General features: G+C 42.5%; 8 protein-coding genes, 1 long non-coding RNA gene and 1 other non-coding gene across 15 annotated transcripts in view; 3 read left to right on the forward strand and 7 right to left on the reverse strand.

The window, feature by feature from the left end:
* Positions 1-2,972, reverse strand: part of LOC6611860 (acetylcholine receptor subunit alpha-type acr-16) — a 90,958-nt gene extending 87,986 nt beyond the window's left edge. For all 5 annotated transcript variants that reach the window (XM_032715807.1, XM_032715798.1, XM_032715802.1 and 2 more), the window contains exon 1: positions 2,651-2,972. The gene's annotated coding sequence lies outside the window, so the exon portion shown is untranslated. The remainder of the gene's footprint in view (positions 1-2,650) is intronic.
* Positions 2,973-4,985: 2,013 nt separating this feature from the next.
* Positions 4,986-7,010, forward strand: LOC6611863 (FK506-binding protein 59). Its single transcript, XM_002036349.2, has 8 exons — positions 4,986-5,231; positions 5,300-5,442; positions 5,559-5,679; positions 5,739-5,877; positions 5,935-6,292; positions 6,347-6,457; positions 6,519-6,656; positions 6,764-7,010. Exons 1-8 carry the CDS (start codon positions 5,036-5,038, stop codon positions 6,875-6,877), a joined length of 1,320 nt encoding a protein of 439 aa, XP_002036385.1. The 5' UTR covers positions 4,986-5,035; the 3' UTR covers positions 6,878-7,010.
* LOC6611862 (putative RNA polymerase II subunit B1 CTD phosphatase RPAP2 homolog) lies at positions 6,950-7,697 on the reverse strand. Its single transcript, XM_032715489.1, has 4 exons — positions 7,602-7,697; positions 7,432-7,543; positions 7,276-7,373; positions 6,950-7,212 (listed from the first exon to the last, which is right to left on the reverse strand). The coding sequence occupies exons 1-4, from the start codon at positions 7,628-7,630 to the stop codon at positions 7,020-7,022; spliced, it is 432 nt and encodes a 143-aa protein (XP_032571380.1). The 5' UTR covers positions 7,631-7,697; the 3' UTR covers positions 6,950-7,019.
* LOC6611864 (cysteine-rich PDZ-binding protein) lies at positions 7,692-8,225 on the forward strand. Its single transcript, XM_002036350.2, has 2 exons — positions 7,692-7,948; positions 8,008-8,225. The coding sequence occupies exons 1-2, from the start codon at positions 7,728-7,730 to the stop codon at positions 8,135-8,137; spliced, it is 351 nt and encodes a 116-aa protein (XP_002036386.2). The 5' UTR covers positions 7,692-7,727; the 3' UTR covers positions 8,138-8,225.
* On the reverse strand, positions 8,117-10,300 carry LOC6611865 (twinkle protein, mitochondrial). Its single transcript, XM_002036351.2, has 3 exons — positions 9,998-10,300; positions 9,502-9,939; positions 8,117-9,334 (listed from the first exon to the last, which is right to left on the reverse strand). Exons 1-3 carry the CDS (start codon positions 10,287-10,289, stop codon positions 8,223-8,225), a joined length of 1,842 nt encoding a protein of 613 aa, XP_002036387.1. The 5' UTR covers positions 10,290-10,300; the 3' UTR covers positions 8,117-8,222.
* Positions 10,301-10,644: 344 nt separating this feature from the next.
* LOC116800451 lies at positions 10,645-11,922 on the reverse strand. The gene is made up of 5 exons (XR_004361412.1): positions 11,847-11,922; positions 11,438-11,592; positions 11,193-11,260; positions 10,921-10,993; positions 10,645-10,735 (listed from the first exon to the last, which is right to left on the reverse strand). It is a non-coding gene; the product is annotated as an uncharacterized LOC116800451 (long non-coding RNA).
* On the reverse strand, positions 11,662-11,774 carry LOC6611869. The gene has a single exon (XR_048517.1). It is a non-coding gene; the product is annotated as a small nucleolar RNA Z5 (small nucleolar RNA).
* A 263-nt stretch (positions 11,923-12,185) lies between the features above and the next one.
* On the forward strand, positions 12,186-13,121 carry LOC6611870 (rRNA-processing protein FCF1 homolog). Its single transcript, XM_002036352.2, has 2 exons — positions 12,186-12,274; positions 12,333-13,121. The coding sequence occupies exons 1-2, from the start codon at positions 12,272-12,274 to the stop codon at positions 12,930-12,932; spliced, it is 603 nt and encodes a 200-aa protein (XP_002036388.1). The 5' UTR covers positions 12,186-12,271; the 3' UTR covers positions 12,933-13,121.
* A 64-nt stretch (positions 13,122-13,185) lies between these two features.
* LOC6611871 (40S ribosomal protein S2) lies at positions 13,186-14,488 on the reverse strand. Its single transcript, XM_002036353.2, has 2 exons — positions 14,397-14,488; positions 13,186-14,054 (listed from the first exon to the last, which is right to left on the reverse strand). Exon 2 carries the CDS (start codon positions 14,051-14,053, stop codon positions 13,250-13,252), a length of 804 nt encoding a protein of 267 aa, XP_002036389.1. The 5' UTR covers position 14,054; positions 14,397-14,488; the 3' UTR covers positions 13,186-13,249.
* Positions 14,489-14,944: 456 nt separating this feature from the next.
* Positions 14,945-21,358, reverse strand: LOC116801385 (mucin-3A). Of its 2 annotated transcripts, XM_032720382.1 has the most exons (3): positions 21,341-21,358; positions 17,300-21,287; positions 14,945-17,002 (listed from the first exon to the last, which is right to left on the reverse strand). In XM_032720382.1, the coding sequence occupies exons 1-3, from the start codon at positions 21,341-21,343 to the stop codon at positions 14,970-14,972; spliced, it is 6,024 nt and encodes a 2,007-aa protein (XP_032576273.1). In that variant the 5' UTR covers positions 21,344-21,358; the 3' UTR covers positions 14,945-14,969. The 2 variants fall into 2 exon arrangements, with proteins under 2 accessions (XP_032576273.1, XP_032576269.1); XM_032720378.1 differs by having other exon boundaries at positions 14,947-21,287.
* Positions 21,359-21,559: the final 201 nt, after the last annotated feature.

Consider the following 21,559-nt stretch of genomic DNA (forward strand, 5'->3'; position numbering starts at 1 on the left):
AGGCAGGTCAAACTTGGAACGGATTTCATGAAGAGATAGTCAGATGATTTTAAGAACTTTCCACCCTTTACAGATAAATAAAAAGGATACTTCTGCGGTATCATATTAATCACAACTAATCAATTTTAAAAACGAAATGAAAATTTAAATGTCTAAACAAGTTACGGTTGTCTTTAATAATAAAACCAATTATAATTTATTAACTTCGAACTTTTAAAGTTTTACTTTCTTACAAAACAATCTATAAGAAAATATTCAAGTTTATTGTTCGTAACCATCAATATTTATATTATATTTAATATTCAAGACCGTAGGGTGAAAACATCGATCGAAAATAATACATTGGTTTGCTGAAAGTTTTAGCATTTGAACGAATTAGTTTGTTTGGGTAAAAAATTTTGCCTAAAGCTGGCCATGGTGCACATTTGATTTGATTTTATCACAATAGCACGCAGGTAAAAACCAAAAATAAGACTATAAAAACCAATTCAATTGTCAAGTGCTTTTCAATTTATCTGAAAACCAGCCAAATTTTGTATAAAAAAATTATTTAGACAAAAGTATACAGAATGCTTAAAATATTTTTCATACTTCATTTGCAACCTATAAACTGCAATTTTTGACCCACATATATATCTCAATCAAAAGGAATATTAAACCACACGCAAAGCATAAATTGGATTTATATTTCACTACATGAGAGATAAAGGCGATTACGTTAATATGCCATGGGCGTATAATAAATAAGGTAATAAATTTGATTCGTTAACTGACTTACGTTAATGAAGTTATTAGCTCAACACTTGAGCGAATAAACAGTGACTGTTTGAACACAAATCGAACAGCAACAAAACTAGGCTATTTCGAAATAAGGTAAGGTAAAACTTATATCTTGAAACCGAAAGAAAATATATTTTAAAGAAAATTTTTAAAACCTATTTTATAAACATGGAATCAAAGGAGCTTGGAAAACTTTCTTGTGCTTCTGTTTAAAGGACCTCTAAGGGTCTTAAAGCAGTAAACTCTGGGGGGCGCCATTTCTCGCTTCAGGCGCCATTCGAGATGCCTCATTCGTTTCATGTTTCCGAGAGCCACCATCCCAATCCCATGTGGCACCACGCGCTCCGCACGCTTCCCGTGGCCCAGCAAACCAACTATCGATGGGCTGCGGCCCAATTTTTAAACTACATGCCCTAAAATGTGAACTAGGCGTAGTCAAGCAAAATGATTGATGAAAAATCTGCGTGTGTACACAACTTGCCACTCAACACAAGGCACACACATACAGCTGGCCACATATGAACACATTCGCATGTGCTCACTCACACAGCGACGCTCACACACATGTACATGACCACTTACGCCCACTTAGACACGCCGCGTTCTGGTTGCTTTTTTGTTGTTCTTTCCTCGCCTCTCTCCTCCTACGTGAGTGTATGTGTGTGTGTGTGTGTGTGTGTGTGTGGCTGCCGCTTTCGCCAGTTGTTAGTTTGGCAGAAAAGTTTTCTTCCCTTTTTGGCCAAATTGAATGATAAGAAGGCGGCACGGGGGTAAGGAGTCATGAAGGATGTGACGGGAAATGACTAAAAGAAAAGTTTTGTTCTTGGCCAACTGATTGATAACAGTGCAAATGTTAATTGCATAAGGCAAGGCAAGGAGGACAACAAGGAATGCGAGAGCAGGAAGTTTGGGGGAGAAACCCGTACCGAAAACCGCAAAACTGCAATTTCGTGTGAGAGCCACTGGCAACAATCTCGGCACAATGGTTTCGCAATTTGAGTTGCTCACAATTAAATTTTAATTATCGCCGCAGCAGTCGAAAGCCAAAGCCAAAAACGCACTCAAACAATCGTGCCACAAAAATGTGAGTTTTAAATCGCAATAAAAGCGCGCTTAAGTCGCAACGATTTCGATTGCGATTCACCAATAAAACAATCAGTCAAAGCACAACCGAAAAGCGGAGAAGGATAAAAAGCCAAGCCAAGGAAAAAATGCGCAAGCAAGTGGAACTAAGGGAATGGAAGGAAATCGCCTGGGATTTCCCTCCGCCAGCCTGGGAAAATTGCTCCGATTCGTGGAGATAACTGTCAGAAGCAACAGTTTATAAGCCAAAATACGAGCTCAACACAGAAAAAACAGCACTGCACTTCGAGTAACTCGCTGGGAAACTTTATAATTTGGCCTTGTGTACAGAATGTTTACACAATTTTATCATTCTGCAAATTCGGATATTTTTCTTGTGGCTGGCCGCAAATCAAATAAATTTTCGCCAGCAAATGGAATTGTTTCCGAAAGCAAACCAAATCGTAGGCAAACGTAAAATATTTCGCAAATAACAAAACCAACTTTTTAGCCAGTTTGCGGTGCATCAGCACGGTACTTCATTTCGAAGTATGTTCACATATTTAATTTTCTGCTTATTTCGCAAAAACGGAAGGCCAATAACAATTCCCCAGGACATTGCAGGACATGCAGCACAGCAGCAGGCGCAACAATTACACGAAATATTGAGTGGGAAAATCGTAGCATACTTTTAAGCTGTTGCACCGTAGCGAGTGCATTGGTTTTTGTGGGGAAATCGGGGAGGGGAAAGCGGAAAAGTGGAAAAGCGCTTGGGGAGAGAGCAACAATTTTTGCTCGTTCTGTTTACCTTGGTTCGTTTAAGCAAACATTTTTAATTGGCTACGATTTAATGCGACTTTCTTCTACTTGTCGCTTGTATACGTTTCGTATTTTATTAAATATTATTTGAATTTTTTATCTGCTTATTTGTTGTTGATGAACACACTCGATCTGAAGTTTTTGGGGAAACGCACGCACACACGCACAGACGACACTTACACACACTTGGACGCGCGGGAGCTGCCACAGAGGGAATTGGAGTATTTATTTTCTTATTTTCTTTTACTTTTCTTGTTTTGACAGTTTCTTCACGCACTAGCCAGCAAGTTTTTTATGCACCTCGATGGTCAGCGATTCGCTGACTTTGAATTTGGCTCTGATTCGATTGCGATTTCGGTTCGAGATCGGGGCTTCCCCGCTAATTTCCCCCTCTGCACGGGACAGCTGAACTAACGGTACACACACGCCAAGGCAGACGAATGGCGGCAGCTCGGAGTAAGTGCGTCCTGTCTGGTTGTACCCTAACGACTTAATGCGCTCAACGCAGCTTTTCACACGGCCATGGACCACGAGCCACGCAGCATCCACAATCTGACTCAATCCGAAACGGAAAACCGAAAACGAAGCTTCCAGCCGAGCGCAGCCGAACGTTTGAGTCACCGCGGTAGCGAGTCCTTTTGGATATGTGTCCTGTGTATTCTGTGACTCGAGTGAAAGCTGCCCTGGAATGTTTACAGTCGAGTAACGAGCGAGCAACAGCAGGACCTCTGCCAGCGGAGACGCCAGCAGCAGCCGAGGCAGCGTGATTGTGGGCGTCCGTCGCTGGTCAATGTTTCTATACTATACCTGAAAAAATAATGGGCCTGGACAGGGACACGGCTCAGAGCACTCAAAAAAATATATAAATATGCTGCTTTCGAGGGAGTCACTGGAACCTCTGGAGATCTGTATTCTCATATGCTGACATACTCTAAGCCCAGAAGAACTACGACTATTGCATACTAAGCCCTGTGGCACCATTTATAATAGCATTTTAATGGACTTCTAAATGTTTCAGTTGACAGTTCTTACAATTAAAATTCAGTGAAGAATCTTTTTTTTATAATAATAAAAATAGTCATACTTTCAACGTATACTTAATAATATTGCGTATACATCATTCATGTATAAGCCCCTAACTTAGTTCTGTATTATTGATTACTTTTGTTCAATTTATTTTTAACGTAAAATATATTTATTGAATGAACTACATTTTCTGAAGATCCAAAGTTCCCAACTGAACTTTAGAATATTGTAATATATTTTTCCAGCGTAGTCATCCCTGTAGACGAACCCTAATTAATGAGCGACAAGTGCGCCAGACTCTGGGCCTTTAAGAAGTTGGTGCCGAAGCTCGGATGAAACGCTGCTTGATGACTGGCTAATATTTTAGTAGGCAGGAGACAGCGACAGCTGCAGCGATTTATAAAGACGCAGGCGGAATTCAAAGGAAATAATGTCACAGCTGGCTGGTAGGAAGGGGCATGAATCCAGCAACACGAACACACTTATCATTTTTATCATTCCAGTTGACCTTGAAAAAATCGTTGAATGTACACTGCGATAATCCCCCAATTGGCCTACTGTGCAGAGCTTATAGCAGACGAGCTTACGAGCATGAATTATAGAAACCAATAAAATTAAGTGCATTAATTTATTTTGTTGCTCTTGCTGGCATGCGAAATTGGAAGTTGGCACTGCCAAAAGCCAAGGGCAAAATAATCAAATATAACAAAAACGATAACAGGATTATATTTGATGCATACTGCACACACTTATAGGGATGCACATGCATTCAAAAGCCGCTGGGCAGATTACATTTGGAGAGCACTGTGTGTGTGTGTTGTTGGAGCCAACACAATGAAATGAACAACAGACATCCTTTAATATCATTAATTGCGACCGAAATGGATTAATCAAGAAAATGGCTTGTAAAACTAAAATCGAGATTATGATGGTACAAAATAGACAATGAACGGTATTTTGACAAACTTAATATATTCCCAATAATAACCAAATTATTTCTATGAGCTTTTTCGTTATTTTAAAGCATATGTGAACTAAGTAATGTTTTTATTGCTAATGGCATTTCTTTAGTTTCTATTGTTAATTAACTCAAGAAATTTCTATAATCTAGCTAATATACCATTTTAATAGGTATGTGGGTTTGAGTCTGAGCTAGTTATCTGTGTTTTGTAACCACTGCTTTTACTGTCATAATACTATAGATGTCGCCTTAGTTAGCGCTGACTGTTACCTCAGTTCTGTTAAGCGACTGAAAAACGCACGAGCCCAATAATCAATACGGTCTTTCCAACGTGCTTGAGCTTGGTCACTCTACCATCATCTTGCGAATTGAAGTTGAGCAGCCAAAATGCCGGAAGATAATAAAATCGACTTGTCCGGGGACGGTGGCGTCCTAAAGGAAATCCTGAAAGAGGGCACGGGCACAGAGACGCCGCACAGCGGTTGCACTGTGTCCCTGCACTACACGGGTCGCCTGGTCGATGGCACCGAATTCGATTCCAGCCTCACCCGCAATGAGCCCTTCGAATTTCCGCTCGGCAAAGGTAAGTGTGTTGCCGGCGAATTCGCGAAACTTCTATTTAATTTACTCCTGGCCATCGGACACCTGCAGGCAATGTGATCAAGGCCTTCGACATGGGAGTGGCCACCATGAAGCTCGGCGAGCGCTGCTTCCTAACATGTGCTCCAAACTACGCTTACGGAGCTGCCGGCAGCCCGCCCGCCATTCCGCCGGATGCTACTCTGATTTTTGAGGTAGGTAATGCAATTTTATTGGTTAACTAAATATGGAAAATTCCAGATTTTATGCGTTTAATTTTTTATTTAAGAATATCGCATTTATATTAGTAATTTCTAACTCTTCCTCTTAGCTGGAGATGCTGGGCTGGAAGGGCGAGGATTTGAGTCCCAACCAGGACGGAAGTATTGATCGCACCATTTTGGAAGCCAGCGATAAGAAGCGCACTCCCAGCGATGGCGCCTTTGTCAAGGGTAGGTTTATAACAATCTTGCGGTGACTATGTATATCTCATGCGGTTATCCAAATACAGCTCACATTTCTGGTAGTTTCGAGGGCCGCGTGTTCGAGGATCGCGACGTGGAGTTTGATTATGGCGAGGGTAAGGCCATCGGCATTATCGATGGGGTCGAGATTGCCCTGGAGAAGATGAACGTAGGCGAGACCTCCAGGTAGATCCCTTTGACCATTATAAGCTTTTCAGACTAACTTATAAACGCGCGTAATAGAATCAAGATCCAGGCCAAGTATGCATTTGGAGCAGAGGGCAATGAGGAGTTCAAGATTCCACCAAATGCCACAGTTGAGTACACAGTAAAGCTCGTCGACTGCGGCAAGGGACTGGAGGAGTGGAAACTGAGCGACGAAGAGCGCCTGGCTGAGGCCAAGGTGTACAAAGAGAAGGGCACCAACTACTTCAAGAAGGAGAACTGGGCTCTAGCCATCAAGATGTACACCAAGTGCAAGAACATTTTGCCTACCACTGTCCATACCAATGAGGAGGTGAAGAAGATCAAGGTGGCCACGCACAGCAACATTGCTCTGTGTCACCAAAAGTCCAACGATCACTTCGAAGCCAAGCAGGAGGTGAGTACACGCGCTCAAATCGGATAATTTATACATCTGACTATTTTAATTTAGTGTAATGCCGTTTTGGATTTGGATAAGAACAATGTAAAGGCTCTCTATCGTCGTGGCCAATGCAACTTGACTATCAATGAGCTGGAAGATGCACTAGAGGATTTCCAAAAGGTAACCAAGATAAACGTATATTTATTGTATCAAATACATGTATTGCTATTTATTCGATTAGGTCATCCAGTTGGAGCCTGGCAACAAAGCGGCTGCCAACCAAGTGATCATCTGCAAGCAGAAACTCAAAGAGAGCAAGGACAAGGAGAAGAAGCTGTATGCCAACATGTTCACCAAACTAGCTGCCAACGACAAAGAGGTATTGCCTACAACTGAATAAATTTGAATAAAGTACAACATTTTTATATCGTCTCCTCGCGTGTTTTCTGCGCTCTTTGAAACCTCAAATTTTTCACCAATTGTTAGACCGAACCTCCGCGGGAAACCGACGTGCTGAGCAAGTGCGGCGAGTGGTCTGAAGAGGATGCCAAGCGCGAAGCAGAATTGACGCTGGAGCGCGACAATATAATCATGATCTAATTTAGATCGATTAGTAGTGCTTTAAGAAATATTCCCCAGGGTTTATAATCCCAAATCGAAAATCCAGTAATGTAATGAACAAATGGTCTTAATGCTTATACGAAATAAATATAAACGCTTTGAGAGCTATGTATATTGATGGTCAAGTATTTCGTGATAGCAGCTGAAAGCTGGGCCTCGTCTCCCTATCTCGCAGCCACAATGGCGATGTGGGCACCTGTGACTTTATATATTCGGAGGCCTTAAAACAGTATCCGGAACAGAATTTCTTACGTTCTGTGATGTCGTAGACTTTGTTTTTGGCAGCGGATATACTATACTTTTGCTTGGGAACGCTTAAAGAGTAGTTATGAAGAATAGTTATAAGAAGAACCTCTTGATTCTGTTGGAATACTTACTTTTCTAGAACTGTCGAACAAAGTGGATATCCACAAAGTTTGTTTATTTCCCGTTCGTCCACTATGTCAGAATAATTTGGGGGGCCAATCTCACAGAGCTGCGTGTACAGGAAATGCTTAGTATACCCGTCAAGATTTTAATTTGAATTATTTTACCAGGGACAGGAACTCCGGCTCCGGTATTCCGGGCTCCAAAAGACGCACCACGATTTCATGGGCTCGCGCAATCGCCGCTCGTTTCTTCACCACCGCCGCTATAAGTTGTTGTCTGGAAAACAGTGAGTACTTCATCCAGTGCTACTGAATATGTATTTATTTTAATTTACCTCAACTGCTCGCCTTTTTCTGTAGTCATTTTACGCTTCTAAGATTTGCAATTGAGATGGTCGATAACAAAAGTCGATAGACACTTAGATGGGAAATATGCAGTCAAACAATCGATATTAATATCAATGGTCACTCTGTTTTTGCAAAACGTAAATAAAAAACAAATTGAATTGATAACAAAAATGGTGTGCGAGAAGTGCGAGGCCAAGCTGTCCAAAGTTTCAGCGCCCAATCCCTGGAGAACCAGCACAGCTCCTGCGGGAGGACGTAAAATCAACGAGAACAAGGCTTTATCCTCGGTGCGGGATCGATACAATCCCATAGGGACTGCTTTACCTCCTTGTCGGTAGGGAAATCTCCGCAAGCATTCATCTGCATATTTTAATCTGATTTTTATTTATTCAGAATCTGCCGACAGAAAGTGCACCAGATGGGATCGCACTATTGCCAGGCGTGCGCCTACAAAAAGGCCATATGCGCCATGTGCGGCAAGAAGATCATGAACACCAAGAACTACAAGCAGAGCTCAACGTGATGCAATTTATACAAGGATTCACTTAAGACTAAACTAGCCATAGACAACAGAATAATTATATCGTATAGTACAAATGCCTTAATAATCAGTTCTCGGATGGTGTCTTTTCCCGCTTTCGCTTGGCATTTTGAATCTGGGTTGAGTAGCTCAGGCCGTCTTTGTCGAATTCCAGTGGCATGATGCCCAGGTCGCCGGAATAACGATTCTTGGCAATCTGAAGATACTTCTTGCCCCGCACAGAAGTCAGCCTCTTGTCTTGAATGATCAGAACGTTGTCTGCTTCCTGAGTGGCCTTTGCTGTTCCAAAAACCGAGCTGGTGGTCAGGTCGTCCTCTTGTCGCTCCTTGCGTGGATGCATTACGAGTGTCACGTGTACATTGTGCTTAGTGGCAAAGGAGCGAAAGGCAGCTATGATAGAGTCCTGCTCAAAGAACTTGTCGCCTCGAAATGAAGACACGCCCATCATAAACTGCAGATTGTCGATGATAACGTGCATCACATCATGCACATAAGACGCATGCTCAATGGCTTCCAGAACCGGCTTAAGGGGCTGCTGTCCGTGGAAAGTCATAAAGTATAGCGGCAAACGCTCAAACTCCGCTGCCCAGTGGTTAAACTCCTGCAACCGGTCGTCCAACGGGTAGCCCACATACTGGCGAAGCAAGGTGGCCGCCAACCGGGTGTTTCGAATCTCGAAAGAGCCCCACAGCGTGTTTACGCCCTGCATAGCCAGATCCAGAGAGTACTCACTCATAAAGGTTGTCTTTCCACTACCCGTAGGTCCTGTTAGGATGGTCAACTCTCCCCTCCGATGGCCTTTGAGCAGCTTGTTCAGAACTGGAAAGCGCTTCCACTTTACTCCATTGACCTTCTCGATGTTTTGCAACTCGCTGAGAATGTCATTTCGCATCGCTCCGAACGTTGTGATGGCCTTGTGCTGCACCGGTGTGGCTTTGGCCAGGATGTGGCGCAGATTGAGGCGTCGGCGCAGAGCCAAATGTGGGGCAGGTTCCGTTTCAGTGGGTCGGATCAAAAGGCATCGCCTTTCGTCCAACTTTAACGCAAAAGCTCTAGCTGCATCCCAGCTGTGGCTGGCATCGTAGTGCAACCAAAAGATGAGCTCCTTGAAGCGTTCCAAGGCGGGCAGACACTCTTGTGGTAGTGTTTTCAATTCGTAGGGCAGGCATACAACGCAATCTAGGAGACAATTTAATTTTTAAATTAAATTATATCTTAAATGTGTACTAGCTGAGACAAACTGGTTTCCAAATTATTTTCAATTGATATCTTAAATATCTCCAGGCCAGAAATGGTTCACTATTCTACAACCAATGAAAAATATTCCTAAAACATAGCTCACTTACGCGTTTCAATGTTCTGTGTGGCAAGGACAATAAAGTCAATTAGATTACTGACTAGAACCGCTTTGGTTTTGTTCATCGCACCGTGGATCAGCAGCCCGGAGCTGGAGCTGCTCTGGAAGATCTCCTCCCGTCGATCGCCCAGATATAACACCTTTTCGCCCACCACCACTTGTGCGGCATTGCGTAACTTGAAGTGGAGCAGCTGTTGCTGCGGCTCCCACTGTGCTCCTATGGCATTTAGTTGGTCCTCCTTCAATCCCTTTATCCCCAGAGCTGCACAGGCCTCGGAAGTAACAACGGCCAGGTGGGGAAATCGGGATTCATAGAGCGGCTGCCTCTGCAGCGGTTGCTTATAGCCAACCGGCTTGGGCAACTGATAGGATAATAAAGCGCTGGTCAGTGAAGTTTTTACGTCGCAGTTGGGGCAGATAAAAGCTCCTAAAGGAATATTGGATATACTACGGCTTTTGTTGCGAAATGTACTTGGTGCTCTCACCCGTCCGCTTGTTTACGTAAGCCAGCAGCCCATGATCGGTGCCCTTTTGGGCGTTTGTCACCGGCTGCCTATTGCGATCGCATAGGCGACACTCCAGCTGCAAGCACGTGTGTCCATCTTTGTGGGGCAAGTTGAGCTGCCGCAGCTGCCGCTTGAAGTCCACATACTCCTTGGGGTCTAGTGAGCACTCCGCCAAGCCGGAATCCACTTGGGTCGCGTAGTTTTTTCTCCAAACACGTTGTTTTTCGGTATTTACACGCAACAGCGGTTTGATTAAACCGGCGCGTCTCATTTTCCATGTTATCGATATCGAAAGTGGGGGGTGGAAATAGGGATGACAATTGGGCGCGCAATTTCGAATATTTGCTCTGAGAAGAGTTCCATATTATTTACTACTAGTAAGTTATTTAATATTCAGCTTATTGACTATTGAGACTCAATCTCATTAACTTACTTTCATAAAGTGCGCTTAGAATTGTGCTAAATTGTTTCAAAAATACCAAATTATTTAAGCAAGATAACTGCACTATAACTATAAGGCATTTTCTACCTATAAGTTTTTCCTAAGGTCAAAACTTTATTTGTACAACTTGTACAAAACTAATTTTTTCATTCTGCGGCCCTTCCCAAAAACAACAAAAAAGGTATATAATTCGTGATTATTTGATTTAATTTATTTATTTATTTAAGTATTTGAAGATATCGAATTCTTTTTATACAAGGCTGGTCAACGTCACTCTGCAATTAAAGTAAAATATATTAAATACATCATCTCAAGACAGCCTAAATATATATTTATTTGCATTAGTCAGACGCCTTAGACCATCCTTAAGCCGAAGCTTTCTGGTGGAAACCGCAAAAGGTGTTTAAGGTAATCATCATTTTATTTAATAATTTTCAAAATTAACTCTCGGAAATATTACCTTATGAATGTAGTCGAATAAACGAACTCATTTAGTTATATTTGTCTTCGATAAACCACATTTCTGAGTTGATCTGGAAACAAGAGATAAAATAGGTAAGTAAAAGGCTTAGTTTAAGTATAATAAAGTTTTTATTAAAACTTTTTAGTCAGACGCCTTAGACCATCATTAAGCCAAAGCTTTCTGGTGGAAACCGCAAAAGGTGTTGAAGTTAATCATCAGTAAAACGTATATTGCATTCAAACATAAAAATGTTAGTGTGAATAAATTACCTTTATCGGTAAATCCATGTGCGCGCTGCAGCTACACCCATACATAACCTCAAACCGGAATGTAAAATCTGGAAATAAAAGAAAATGGCATTAATATGGTGTGTACAAACAGTATTTCCAAATATTTTGTATATTTGGTTAGGTTTCAGTTTACAATTTTCTGCACGGTTCTGAGCTCAGTACAGGTCTGTGTAAAAGATCATCAGAGAAGCATAAAGAAGCAACCAAAAGTATTAATATCTTACCTCCAATGTGGCAATGGTGTTCCCAGAGGGCTCACATGTTGCCCCGAGGTGTCTCAACGGGCTCACATGTTGTCCCGAGGTGTCTCACATGCACCATGCACGTGGAGTGCACGGATTTAGATTTAGCCAAATGCTTGGGGTTTCAATATTGTTCACTGCAAGAAGTACATAACTTTTAGACCATATTCTTGCCAAACCCAAAGAAAGATCTTGAAGTAATATGCCATCAGATCGCCGAATCATCTTAAATGAACAAATATATAACGAGGCACTGAAAAATACAGCGCCAAGTCGAGAATTTGTTCCTTCAGTCTCGTCATCTGTTTCATCATTTGAGGCATACCACTTTTCAATTTAAGCACTTTAATTTACTTGATGTAAAACTATTTAAGAAGAGCACACAACTTACCATTTCGAGTCTTGAAATAAAATGAACGAGTTTCGTCATCGCACGCGGAAGGCAAAATTCTGTGAAAAGATGGCGGACAACTATCGATGTCTCTGAATGCAATCATGGTAGTATCGTATCGGAAAATTTGTTGGTTTTTGTTCGATATATATTGTATAAGAATGTGCAATATTTAACTTATTCGATTAACTAATATTCTATTTAATTTCCATTAAATTATTCATAAAATACTTAATATATGAAAAACTTAACGTAATTGCCTATTCAAAAGAAATGTAAAATATTTATATGTTCAATCGATGTATCGATGCCTATCGCTATCATCGTTGCTCTGGGCGAAACAGCTGATTTTACCAAAATACTTACCACACGTGTGCCACTTTTTAAGTTATATTGTTTACACTTTTTGGGAATTACAGCTTACAATGGTATATAATTCATTGATATTTAATTAAACTTGACCTAACATTTTCAGTTCTTTTACAGGGCAAACACAAGAAAACGCAGAAGGTGAAGAAACAACGCAATGCACAGCTTAAGCGCATCATGAAACCCACAGACGCCCGTCTAAAGGATCAGATTCGAGTGAAAAGAAAGAAGGCTGAGGATCCACACCAGATCAAGGTGCACGAGGCCACCCAGCAGAGCTCCGCCCTATTCTTCCAGTACAACACCCAGCTGGGACCGCCGTACCACATCGTTCTGGACACGAACTTCATTAACTTTAGCATTAAGAACAAACTGGATATTGTTCAAGGTATGATGGACTGTCTGTATGCCAAATGCATACCCTACATTTCCGACTGCGTGCGTGCCGAGCTGGAAAAGCTGGGCAACAAGTACAAGCTGGCCCTGCGCATTATCTCCGATCCCAGATTCGAGCGACTGCCGTGCCTGCACAAGGGCACCTATGCGGACGACTGCCTCGTGGAGCGGGTGCGCCAGCACAAGTGCTACATTGTGGCCACCAACGACAAGGACCTCAAGAATCGCATCCGCAAGATTCCCGGTGTGCCCATCATGTACGTGGCTGCACATAAGTACGCGATTGAGCGTATGCCAGAAGCGTATGGAGTCAAGGCGTAGAACCTTTTTTACTTTTTTTCCTAAGTGTACATTTTTAAATATATTCTTATATGTAAGCAGCAAGCAGTGCGTTTCGTATTTACTGATGTTTTTTACTAGCATGCTTTTATTGCATTGTCTGGATTAGCAAAGGAGACATAAGCTATATGTCCTGCTTAACTCCCAATAAATTTTATTATTTTACAAATAGTTATAAACTACAACAGAATCTTCAAATCGACCAATTCCCACAACAATAACAATTACCAAGCAATTATATTTAAAGTTTTATGACTTTATTCAAAAACTCTGGATTGATTGGCCTCGAAAGTGTCCACTTAGGCATCGGCGTGCAGACGAGGAGTGGGCTTGGACAGGAAGTCCGAGTATGCCTGGTAGGGAGTGGAGCCCAGAGGCATCTCCTTCCACAGATCGGGGGTCAAGTAGGCGTACGTCTTGGCGATGGCGGCATATGTAGCCTTGGCGAAGTTTCCGAGGGTTCCAGTGGAGCCACGGGCCGAGGTGTAGCAATCCTCAATACCGGCCATGGTCAGCAGCTTCTTGGGCACGGGGGCCGAGACGATGCCAGTACCACGGGGAGCGGGGATGAGGCGCACGGAGACGGAACCGCACTTGCCGGTGACCTTGCAGGGCACGGTGTGGGGCTTGCCGATCTTGTTGCCCCAGTAGCCGCGGCGCACGGGCACCACGGAGAGCTTGGCCAGAATGATGGCGCCACGGATGGCGGTGGCCACTTCCTTGCTGCACTTAACACCCAGACCAATGTGGCCGTTGTTGTCGCCGATGGCAACGAAGGCCTTGAAACGGGTACGCTGACCAGCACGGGTCTGCTTCTGGACGGGCATGATCTTCAGCACCTCATCCTTCAGCGCGAATCCCAGGAAGAAGTCGATGATCTCGAACTCTTTGATGGGAAGCGAGTACAGGTAGATCTCCTCCAAAGACTTGATCTTGCCCTCGCGCACTAGACGTCCCAGCTTGGTCACTGGCACCCACTCCTTGGAGTCCTCCTTTCCACGTCCGCGGGCGCCGCGTCCACGGCCACGACCGCGTCCACCACGACCACCACGAGAGCCAAATCCGCCACGGAATCCACTACGGGCTGGAGCTGCGTCCGCCATTCTGAAAGAGCAGAGTTACAATATAAGGTTAGGTTCACGTCTTTTATTTTAAGTGTTCAGATTTTCTGCTCCCAAGCCAGAGACTTAATCTTTAGCCACAAATCTTTTGGTGGCTACCGCAAAATAAAGTAAAAGTGTTCACCATTCTACATATAGTCGCCATTTTGGAACACGTGGTGTCCCAAAGGGGCAATTGATTTTTACGAAAGATGCATCCCATCACTTGGATTTTTACACTTTTAGGTAGCTTTTAGCATATTTCAAAACTCTGCGTGTGCTATTGCGCACGCTGATTAAATTAAGCACAATTTATTTCCCACATTACCCAACCGAAAATGCTTACTTGTAGGTCTATCAACTTTATTGGGGTGAAGACAAAAACGAAATGGCAGAGCCATCCGCTTAGAGCTGGGTCAACCACCCACGATAGTGCCGATTCTATCGATAAGCATAATATCGTATAGGAAATCGATATATATATATCAATGTTTATATGCTGAATGTCGAATTACGCCCAGTTACTAACAATATACTCTGCAAAAATTTCAGAATTTAAAAATATATATATTTTTAAATAAATTAAATTGCGTTCTCAACATTTTTGTATGAATTCGACAAAATGAACTAGATATATGAGTTCAAGGCTTTTACACTGAAGCGATTTTATTCTTAAGCCCAATTTTTGGTTTTTCTTCGGAAGACGAAGATCCATTTTGCTCTTCTTGAAGATAAGTTGAAAAATATAATAAAAGTATTTATTATTTCCAAAAATAACAGTTGCTTTATTAAATGGTTATATTTATAAATTATAATATATAATTATATATCATATAAATATATATTAAATGACACATTTATAATATGTAAGTACATACAAAATTAATGGCTTTTCCAATTAATTTGTATATTTTTATTTTTAACGACCCCAAAAGAAGTTTGGAAAAGGTTTCGGCAATTGTGGTAGTGGTGGCAGATTAGGAAGGGAAATTTCTGGTAAGGATATTGATGTTAAATTTACTTCTGGCAAAGGAGGTAGTGCGGGTAGGGGGGGTAGTGCGGGTAGTGCGGGTAGTGGGGGCAGCGGGGGCAACGCTGGTGGTAAAGGAGGCAAAGGTAGAGGGAATTCAGGAAGTGGCAGTGGTGGCCAGGGCAGCGGCAACGGCAGAGGAGGAAGATCAGGAAGTGGAAGAAATGATGAACCGGGATCAGCGGGCTTGTGATAATGAATATGGTGATGGTGGTGGTGAACATGTTGCTTTTCGGTGGTGGTTAATTCTGTGGTCGTATTGCTCTGATTCGAAGAATCGGTAGTAGTTTCTACGGATGTTGGTTCCTGAGTTGTTGTAATCATTTCAGCTGTCGTCCTTTTTGTTGTTTGTTCTGCTGTTGTCTTTACTGATGTGGTTGGCTCCCGAGTGGTTGGCTCCTGAGTTGTCCTTTCAGTTGTTACCCTCTTTGTAGTTGGCTCTATGGTAGTCTTTGTGGTAGATGTCTTGCGAGAAGTTGGTTCTTCGGTAGTCTTAAAAGTAGTTGATTTCTTAGTTGTGGGTTCATACGTCGTCTTCTTAGTTGTTGTCTTCTTGGTCGTTGGTTCAGCTGTTGTCTTGTGGGTTGTTGTCTTGCGAGTGGTTGGCTCCCGAGTTGTCCTTTCAGTTGTTACCCTCTTTGTAGTTGGCTCTCTAGTAGTCTTTATGGTTGATGTTTTGCGAGTAGTTGGTTCTTCGGTAGTCCTTACAGTTGTTGATTTCTTAGTTGTGGGTTCATGCGTCGTCTTCTTAGTTGTTGTCTTCTTGGTCGTTGGTTCGACTGTAGTCTTATGGGTTGTTGTATTGCGAGTGGTTGGCTCCCGAGTTGTCCTTTCAGTAGTTACCCTTTTTGTAGTTGGCTCTCTAGTAGTCTTTATGGTTGATGTTTTGCGAGTAGTTGCTTCTTCGGTAGTCCTTACAGTTGTTGATTTCTGAGTTGTGGGTTCATGCGTCGTCTTCTTAGTTGTTGTCTTCTTGGTCGTTGGTTCTGCTGTTGTCTTATGGGTTGTTGTCTTACGAGTGGTTGGCTCCCGAGTTGTCCTTTCAGTTGTTACCCTCTTTGTAGTTGGCTCTCTTGTAGTCTTTGTGGTAGATGTCTTGCGAGTTGTTGGTTCTTCAGTAGTCTTTAAAGTTGTTGATTTTTGAGTTGTGGGTTCATGCGTCGTCTTTTTTGTCTCTGCTGTCGATTTAATGGTGGTTGTCTTCAGGGTTGTTATTGGCTCAGATGTCGATTTAATCGTGGTGGTCCTCAAAGTTGTTTGCTCAGTTTTTGGTTCTTTCGTTGCCCTTGCAGTAGTTGGCATATGGGTTGTTGGCTCTGCTGTCGATTTAATAGTGGTGGTCTTCAGCGTTGTTGTTTTTTCAGTTGTTGGCTCTGTTGTTGTGGTTTTAGTCGTTGTCTTTTCGGTTGTTGGCTGTGCTGTCGTTTTAATAGTGGATGCCTTTGGAGTTGTTATTTTCTCAGTGGTTGGCTCGTTAGTAGGCTTTTCGGTAGTTGTCTTTTGTGTTGTTGGCTCTGCTGTCGATTTATTTGTGGTGGTCTTCAGCGTTGGTGTTTTTTTAGTTGTTGGCTCTGTTGTTGTGGCTTTAGTCGTTGTCTTTTGGGTTGTTGGCTGTGCTGTCGATTTAATAGTGGTTGCCTTTGGAGTTGTTATTTTTTCAGTGGTCGGCTCGTTGGTAGTCTTTTCGGTAGTTGTCTTTTGTGTTGTTGGTTCTGCTGTCGATTTAACAGTGGTTGCCTTTGTAGTTGTTATTTTCTCAGTGGTTGGCTCGTTGGTAGTCTTTTCAGTAGTTGTCTTTTGTGTTGTTGGTTCTGCTGTCGATTGAATAGTGGTTGCCTTTGGAGTTGTTATTTTCTCAGTGGTTGGCTCGTTAGTAGTCTTTTCGGTAGTCGTCTTTTGCGTTGGCTCTGCTGTCGATTTATTTGTGGTGGTCTTAAGCGTTGTTGTTTTTTCAGTTGTTGGCTCTGTTGTTGTGGCTTTAGTCGTTGTCTTTTGGGTTGTTGGCTGTGCTGTCGATTTAATAGTGGTTGCCTTTGGAGTTGTTATTTTCTCAGTGGTTGGCTCGTTGGTAGTCTTTTCAGTAGTTGTCGTTTGTGTTGTTGGTTCTGCTGTCGATTGAATAGTGGTTGCCTTTGGAGTTGTAATTTTCTCAGTGGTTGGCTCGTTAGTAGTCTTTTCGGTAGTTGTCTTTTGGGTTGTTGGCTCTGCTGTCGATTTATTTGTGGTGGTCTTCAGCGTTGTTGTTTTCTCAGTTGTTGGCTCTGTTGTGGCCTTTTCAGTCGTTGCCTTTTGGGTTGTTGTCTGTGCTGTCGATTTATTTGTGGTGGTCTTCAGCGATGTTGTTTTTTCAGTTTTTGGCTCTGTTGTTGTGGTTGTCTTACGAGTGGTTGGCTCCCGAGTTGTCCTTTCAGTAGTTACCCTTTTTGTAGTTGGCTCTCTAGTAGTCTTTATGGTTGATGTTTTGCGAGTAGTTGGTTCTTCGGTAGTCCTTACAGTTGTTGATTTCTGAGTTGTGGGTTCATGCGTCGTCTTTTTTGTCTCTGCAGTCGATTTAATGGTGGTTGTCTTCAGGGTTGTTATTGGCTCAGATGTCGATTTAATCGTGGTGGTCTTCAGTGTTGTTGTTTTTTCAGTTGTTGGCTTTGTTGTAGTAGTTTTAGTCGTTGTCTTTTGGGTTGTTGGCTGTGCTGTCGATTTATTTGTGGTGGTGTTCAGCGATGTTGTTTTTTCAGTTGTTGGCTCTGTTGTTGTGGCTTTAGTCGTTGCCTTTTGGGTTGTTGTCTGTGCTGTCGATTTATTTGTGGTGGTCTTCAGCGTTGGTGTTTTTTCAGTTGTTGGCTCTGTTGTTGTGGCTTTAGTCGTTGTCTTTTGGGTTGTTGGCTGTGCTGTCGATTTAATAGTGGATGCCTTTGGAGTTGTTATTTTCTCAGTGGTTGGCTCGTTGGTAGTCTTTTCAGTAGTTGTCTTTTGTGTTGTTGGTTCTGCTGTCGATTGAATAGTTGTTGCCTTTGGAGTTGTTATTTTCTCAGTGGTTGGCTCGTTAGTAGTCTTTTCGGTAGTCGTCTTTTGGGTTGGCTCTGCTGTCGATTTATTTGTGGTGGTCTTAAGCGTTGTTGTTTTTTCAGTTGTTGGCTCTGTTGTTGTGGCTTTAGTCGTTGTCTTTTGGGTTGTTGGCTGTGCTGTCGATTTAATAGTGGTTGCCTTTGGAGTTGTTATTTTCTCAGTGGTTGGCTCGTTAGTAGTCTTTTCGGTAGTCGTCTTTTGGGTTGGCTCTGCTGTCGATTTATTTGTGGTGGTCTTAAGCGTTGTTGTTTTTTCAGTTGTTGGCTCTGTTGTTGTGGCTTTAGTCGTTGTCTTTTGGGTTGTTGGCTGTGCTGTCGATTTAATAGTGGTTGCCTTTGGAGTTGTTATTTTCTCAGTGGTTGGCTCGTTGGTAGTCTTTTCAGTAGTTGTCGTTTGTGTTGTTGGTTCTGCTGTCGATTGAATAGTGGTTGCCTTTGGAGTTGTAATTTTCTCAGTGGTTGGCTCGTTAGTAGTCTTTTCGGTAGTTGTCTTTTGGGTTGTTGGCTCTGCTGTCGATTTATTTGTGGTGGTCTTCAGCGTTGTTGTTTTCTCAGTTGTTGGCTCTGTTGTGGCCTTTTCAGTCGTTGCCTTTTGGGTTGTTGTCTGTGCTGTCGATTTATTTGTGGTGGTCTTCAGCGATGTTGTTTTTTCAGTTTTTGGCTCTGTTGTTGTGGTTGTCTTACGAGTGGTTGGCTCCCGAGTTGTCCTTTCAGTAGTTACCCTTTTTGTAGTTGGCTCTCTAGTAGTCTTTATGGTTGATGTTTTGCGAGTAGTTGGTTCTTCGGTAGTCCTTACAGTTGTTGGTTTCTGAGTTGTGGGTTCATGCGTCGTCTTTTTTGTCTCTGCAGTCGATTTAATGGTGGTTGTCTTCAGGGTTGTTATTGGCTCAGATGTCGATTTAGTCGTGGTGGTCTTCAACGTTGTTGTTTTTTCAGTTGTTGGCTTTGTTGTAGTAGTTTTAGTCGTTGTCTTTTGGGTTGTTGGCTGTGCTGTCGATTTATTTGTGGTGGTCTTCAGCGATGTTGTTTTTTCAGTTGTTGGCTCTGTTGTTGTGGCTTTAGTCGTTGTCTTTTGGGTTGTTGGCTTTGCTGTTGATTTATTTGTGGTGGTCTTCAGCGTTGTTGTTTTCTCAGTTGTTGGCTCTGTTTTTGCCTTTTCAGTCGTTGTCTTTTGGGTTGTTGTCTGTGCTGTCGATTTATTTGTGGTGGTCTTCAGCGTTGTTGTTTTTTCAGTTGTTGGTTCTGTTCTTGTGGCTTTAGTCGTTGTCTTTTCGGTTGTTGGCTGTGCTGTCGTTTTAATAGTGGTTTCCTTTGGAGTTGTTATTTTCTCAGTGGTTGGCTCGTTAGTAGTTTTTTCGGTAGTCGTCTTTTGGGTTGTTGTCTGTGCTGTCGATTTATTTGTGGTGGTCTTCAGCGTTGTTGTTTTCTCAGTTGTTGGCTCTGTTTTTGCCTTTTCAGTCGTTGTCTTTTGGGTTGTTGTCTGTGCTGTCCATTTATTTGTGGTGGTCTTCAGCGTTGTTGTTTTTTCAGTTGTTGGCTCTGTTGTTGTGGCTTTAGTCGTTGTCTTTTGGGTTGTTGGCTGTGCTGTCGATTTAATAGTGGATGCCTTTGGAGTTGTTATTTTCTCAGTGGTTGGCTCGTTGGTAGTCTTTTCAGTAGTTGTCTTTTGTGTTGTTGGTTCTGCTGTCGATTGAATAGTGGTTGCCTTTGGAGTTGTTATTTTCTCAGTGGTCGGCTCGTTAGTAGTCTTTTCGGTAGTCGTCTTTTGGGTTGGCTCTGCTGTCGATTTATTTGTGGTGGTCTTAAGCGTTGTTGTTTTTTCAGTTGTTGGTTCTGTTGTTGTGGCTTTAGTCGTAGTCTTTTGGGTTGTTGGCTGTGCTGTCGATTTAATAGTGGATGCCTTTGGAGTTGTTATTTTCTCAGTGGTTGGCTCGTTAGTAGTCTTTTCGGTAGTCGTCTTTTGGGTTGGCTCTGCTGTCGATTTTTTTGTGGTGGTCTTCAGCGTTGTTGTTTTCTCACTTGTTGGCTCTGTTGTGGTCTTTTCTGTCGTTACCTTTTGTGTTGTTGTCTGTGCTGTCGATTTATTTGTGGTGGTCTTCAGCGTTGTTGTTTTTTCAGTTGTTGGCTCTGTTGTTGTGGTTTTAGTCGTTCTCTTTTGGGTTGTTGGCTGTGCTGTCGATTTAATAGTGGTTGCCTTTGGAGTTGTTATTTTCTCAGTGGTTGGCTCGTTGGTAGTCTTTTCGGTAGTTGTCTTTTGTGTTGTTGGTTCTGCTGTCGATTTAACAGTGGTTGCCTTTGTAGTTGTTATTTTCTCAGTGGTTGGCTCGTTGGTAGTCTTTTCAGTAGTTGTCTTTTGTGTTGTTGGTTCTGCTGTCGATTGAATAGTGGTTGCCTTTGGAGTTGTTATTTTCTCAGTGGTTGGCTCGTTAGTAGTCTTTTCGGTAGTCGTCTTTTGGGTTGGCTCTGCTGTCGATTTATTTGTGGTGGTCTTAAGCGTTGTTGTTTTTTCAGTTGTTGGCTCTGTTGTTGTGGCTTTAGTCGTTGTCTTTTGGGTTGTTGGCTGTGCTGTCGATTTAATAGTGGTTGCCTTTGGAGTTGTTATTTTCTCAGTGGTTGGCTCGTTGGTAGTCCTTTCAGTAGTTGTCTTTTGTGTTGTTGGTTTTGCTGTCGATTGAATAGTGGTTGCCTTTGGAGTTGTTATTTTCTCAGTGGTTGGCTCGTTAGTAGTCTTTTCGGTAGTTGTCTTTTGGGTTGGCTCTGCTGTCGATTTTTTTGTGGTGGTCTTCAGCGTTGGTGTTTTATCAGTGGCTGGCTCTGCTGTTGATTTAATAGTGCTTGTCTTTGGAGTATTTGTATTTTCAGTGGTTGGCTCGTTAGTAGTCCTTGCAGTAGTTGTCTGTTGGGTTGTGGATTTAATTGTGGTTGTGACGGTTGTTGACTTTTTTGTTGCCGGCGCTGAAGTCCTAGTGGTGCCATCACCCGGACCAAATGGACAGCCCGGGAGAAAAGGATCTATCCAGCAGTAATCAGGATATTTTTCCGCCGATTCTGTAGCTGATTCGTCCCCAAACTTAATTTCACTACCCTCCAGCGCTGTATTTCCAGATTGGTAAAGGGCAAGCCAAATAAAACAACTTAAAACGACCTGTAAATGAGAACAATATTGGTATGCGGTAACTAATCGTATGTCCGACTTACCATTGCAACTTTTCGAGCAAGACTCTGGATTTTTGAGCCTTAGTTGGTGCTTAAATAGGGAGCAGAACAAATGACATAGCAGGTCGCTGATAAGGTCAGCCAGGGTCGTAGTTCATCAAAGTTCAACAGGTACGCGGGGGTCATTATTACAAAACAAAAAGATAAGCTTTTAAAATGTTTATGCAGGTTAAGCATACTGTTTTGTTGTCTTTTTGTTTT

The sequence above is a fragment of the Drosophila sechellia genome, chromosome 2L, assembly GCF_004382195.2.
Source record: "Drosophila sechellia strain sech25 chromosome 2L, ASM438219v1, whole genome shotgun sequence".
Taxonomy (NCBI): domain Eukaryota; kingdom Metazoa; phylum Arthropoda; class Insecta; order Diptera; family Drosophilidae; genus Drosophila; species Drosophila sechellia.

What these genes read in the sequence shown, in the direction of transcription:
- LOC6611863 (XM_002036349.2), top strand. Translation starts at nt 5,036, where the DNA reads ATGCCGGAAGATAATAAAATCGACTTGTCCGGGGACGGTGGCGTCCTA. An exon ending in CGATGGCGCCTTTGTCAAGG is followed by an intron (nt 5,680 to 5,738) that starts GTAGGTTTATAA and finishes ATCCAAATACAG; the next exon opens with CTCACATTTCTGGTAGTTTC. An exon ending in TAGCTGCCAACGACAAAGAG is followed by an intron (nt 6,657 to 6,763) that starts GTATTGCCTACA and finishes ACCAATTGTTAG; the next exon opens with ACCGAACCTCCGCGGGAAAC.
- LOC6611862 (XM_032715489.1), bottom strand. Translation starts at nt 7,630, where the DNA reads ATGACTACAGAAAAAGGCGAGCAGTTGAG. An exon ending in AGCCGGAGTTCCTGTCCCTG is followed by an intron (nt 7,374 to 7,431) that starts GTAAAATAATTC and finishes CTGTACACGCAG; the next exon opens with CTCTGTGAGATTGGCCCCCC. An exon ending in TGTTCGACAGTTCTAGAAAA is followed by an intron (nt 7,213 to 7,275) that starts GTAAGTATTCCA and finishes CTACTCTTTAAG; the next exon opens with CGTTCCCAAGCAAAAGTATA.
- LOC6611864 (XM_002036350.2), top strand. Translation starts at nt 7,728, where the DNA reads ATGGTCACTCTGTTTTTGCAAAACGTAAATAAAAAACAAATTGAATTG. An exon ending in ACTGCTTTACCTCCTTGTCG is followed by an intron (nt 7,949 to 8,007) that starts GTAGGGAAATCT and finishes TTATTTATTCAG; the next exon opens with AATCTGCCGACAGAAAGTGC.
- LOC6611865 (XM_002036351.2), bottom strand. Translation starts at nt 10,289, where the DNA reads ATGAGACGCGCCGGTTTAATCAAACCGCTGTTGCGTGTAAATACCGAA. An exon ending in TTACGTAAACAAGCGGACGG is followed by an intron (nt 9,940 to 9,997) that starts GTGAGAGCACCA and finishes ATATTCCTTTAG; the next exon opens with GAGCTTTTATCTGCCCCAAC. An exon ending in CACACAGAACATTGAAACGC is followed by an intron (nt 9,335 to 9,501) that starts GTAAGTGAGCTA and finishes ATTGTCTCCTAG; the next exon opens with ATTGCGTTGTATGCCTGCCC.
- LOC6611871 (XM_002036353.2), bottom strand. Translation starts at nt 14,053, where the DNA reads ATGGCGGACGCAGCTCCAGCCCGTAGTGGATTCCGTGGCGGATTTGGC.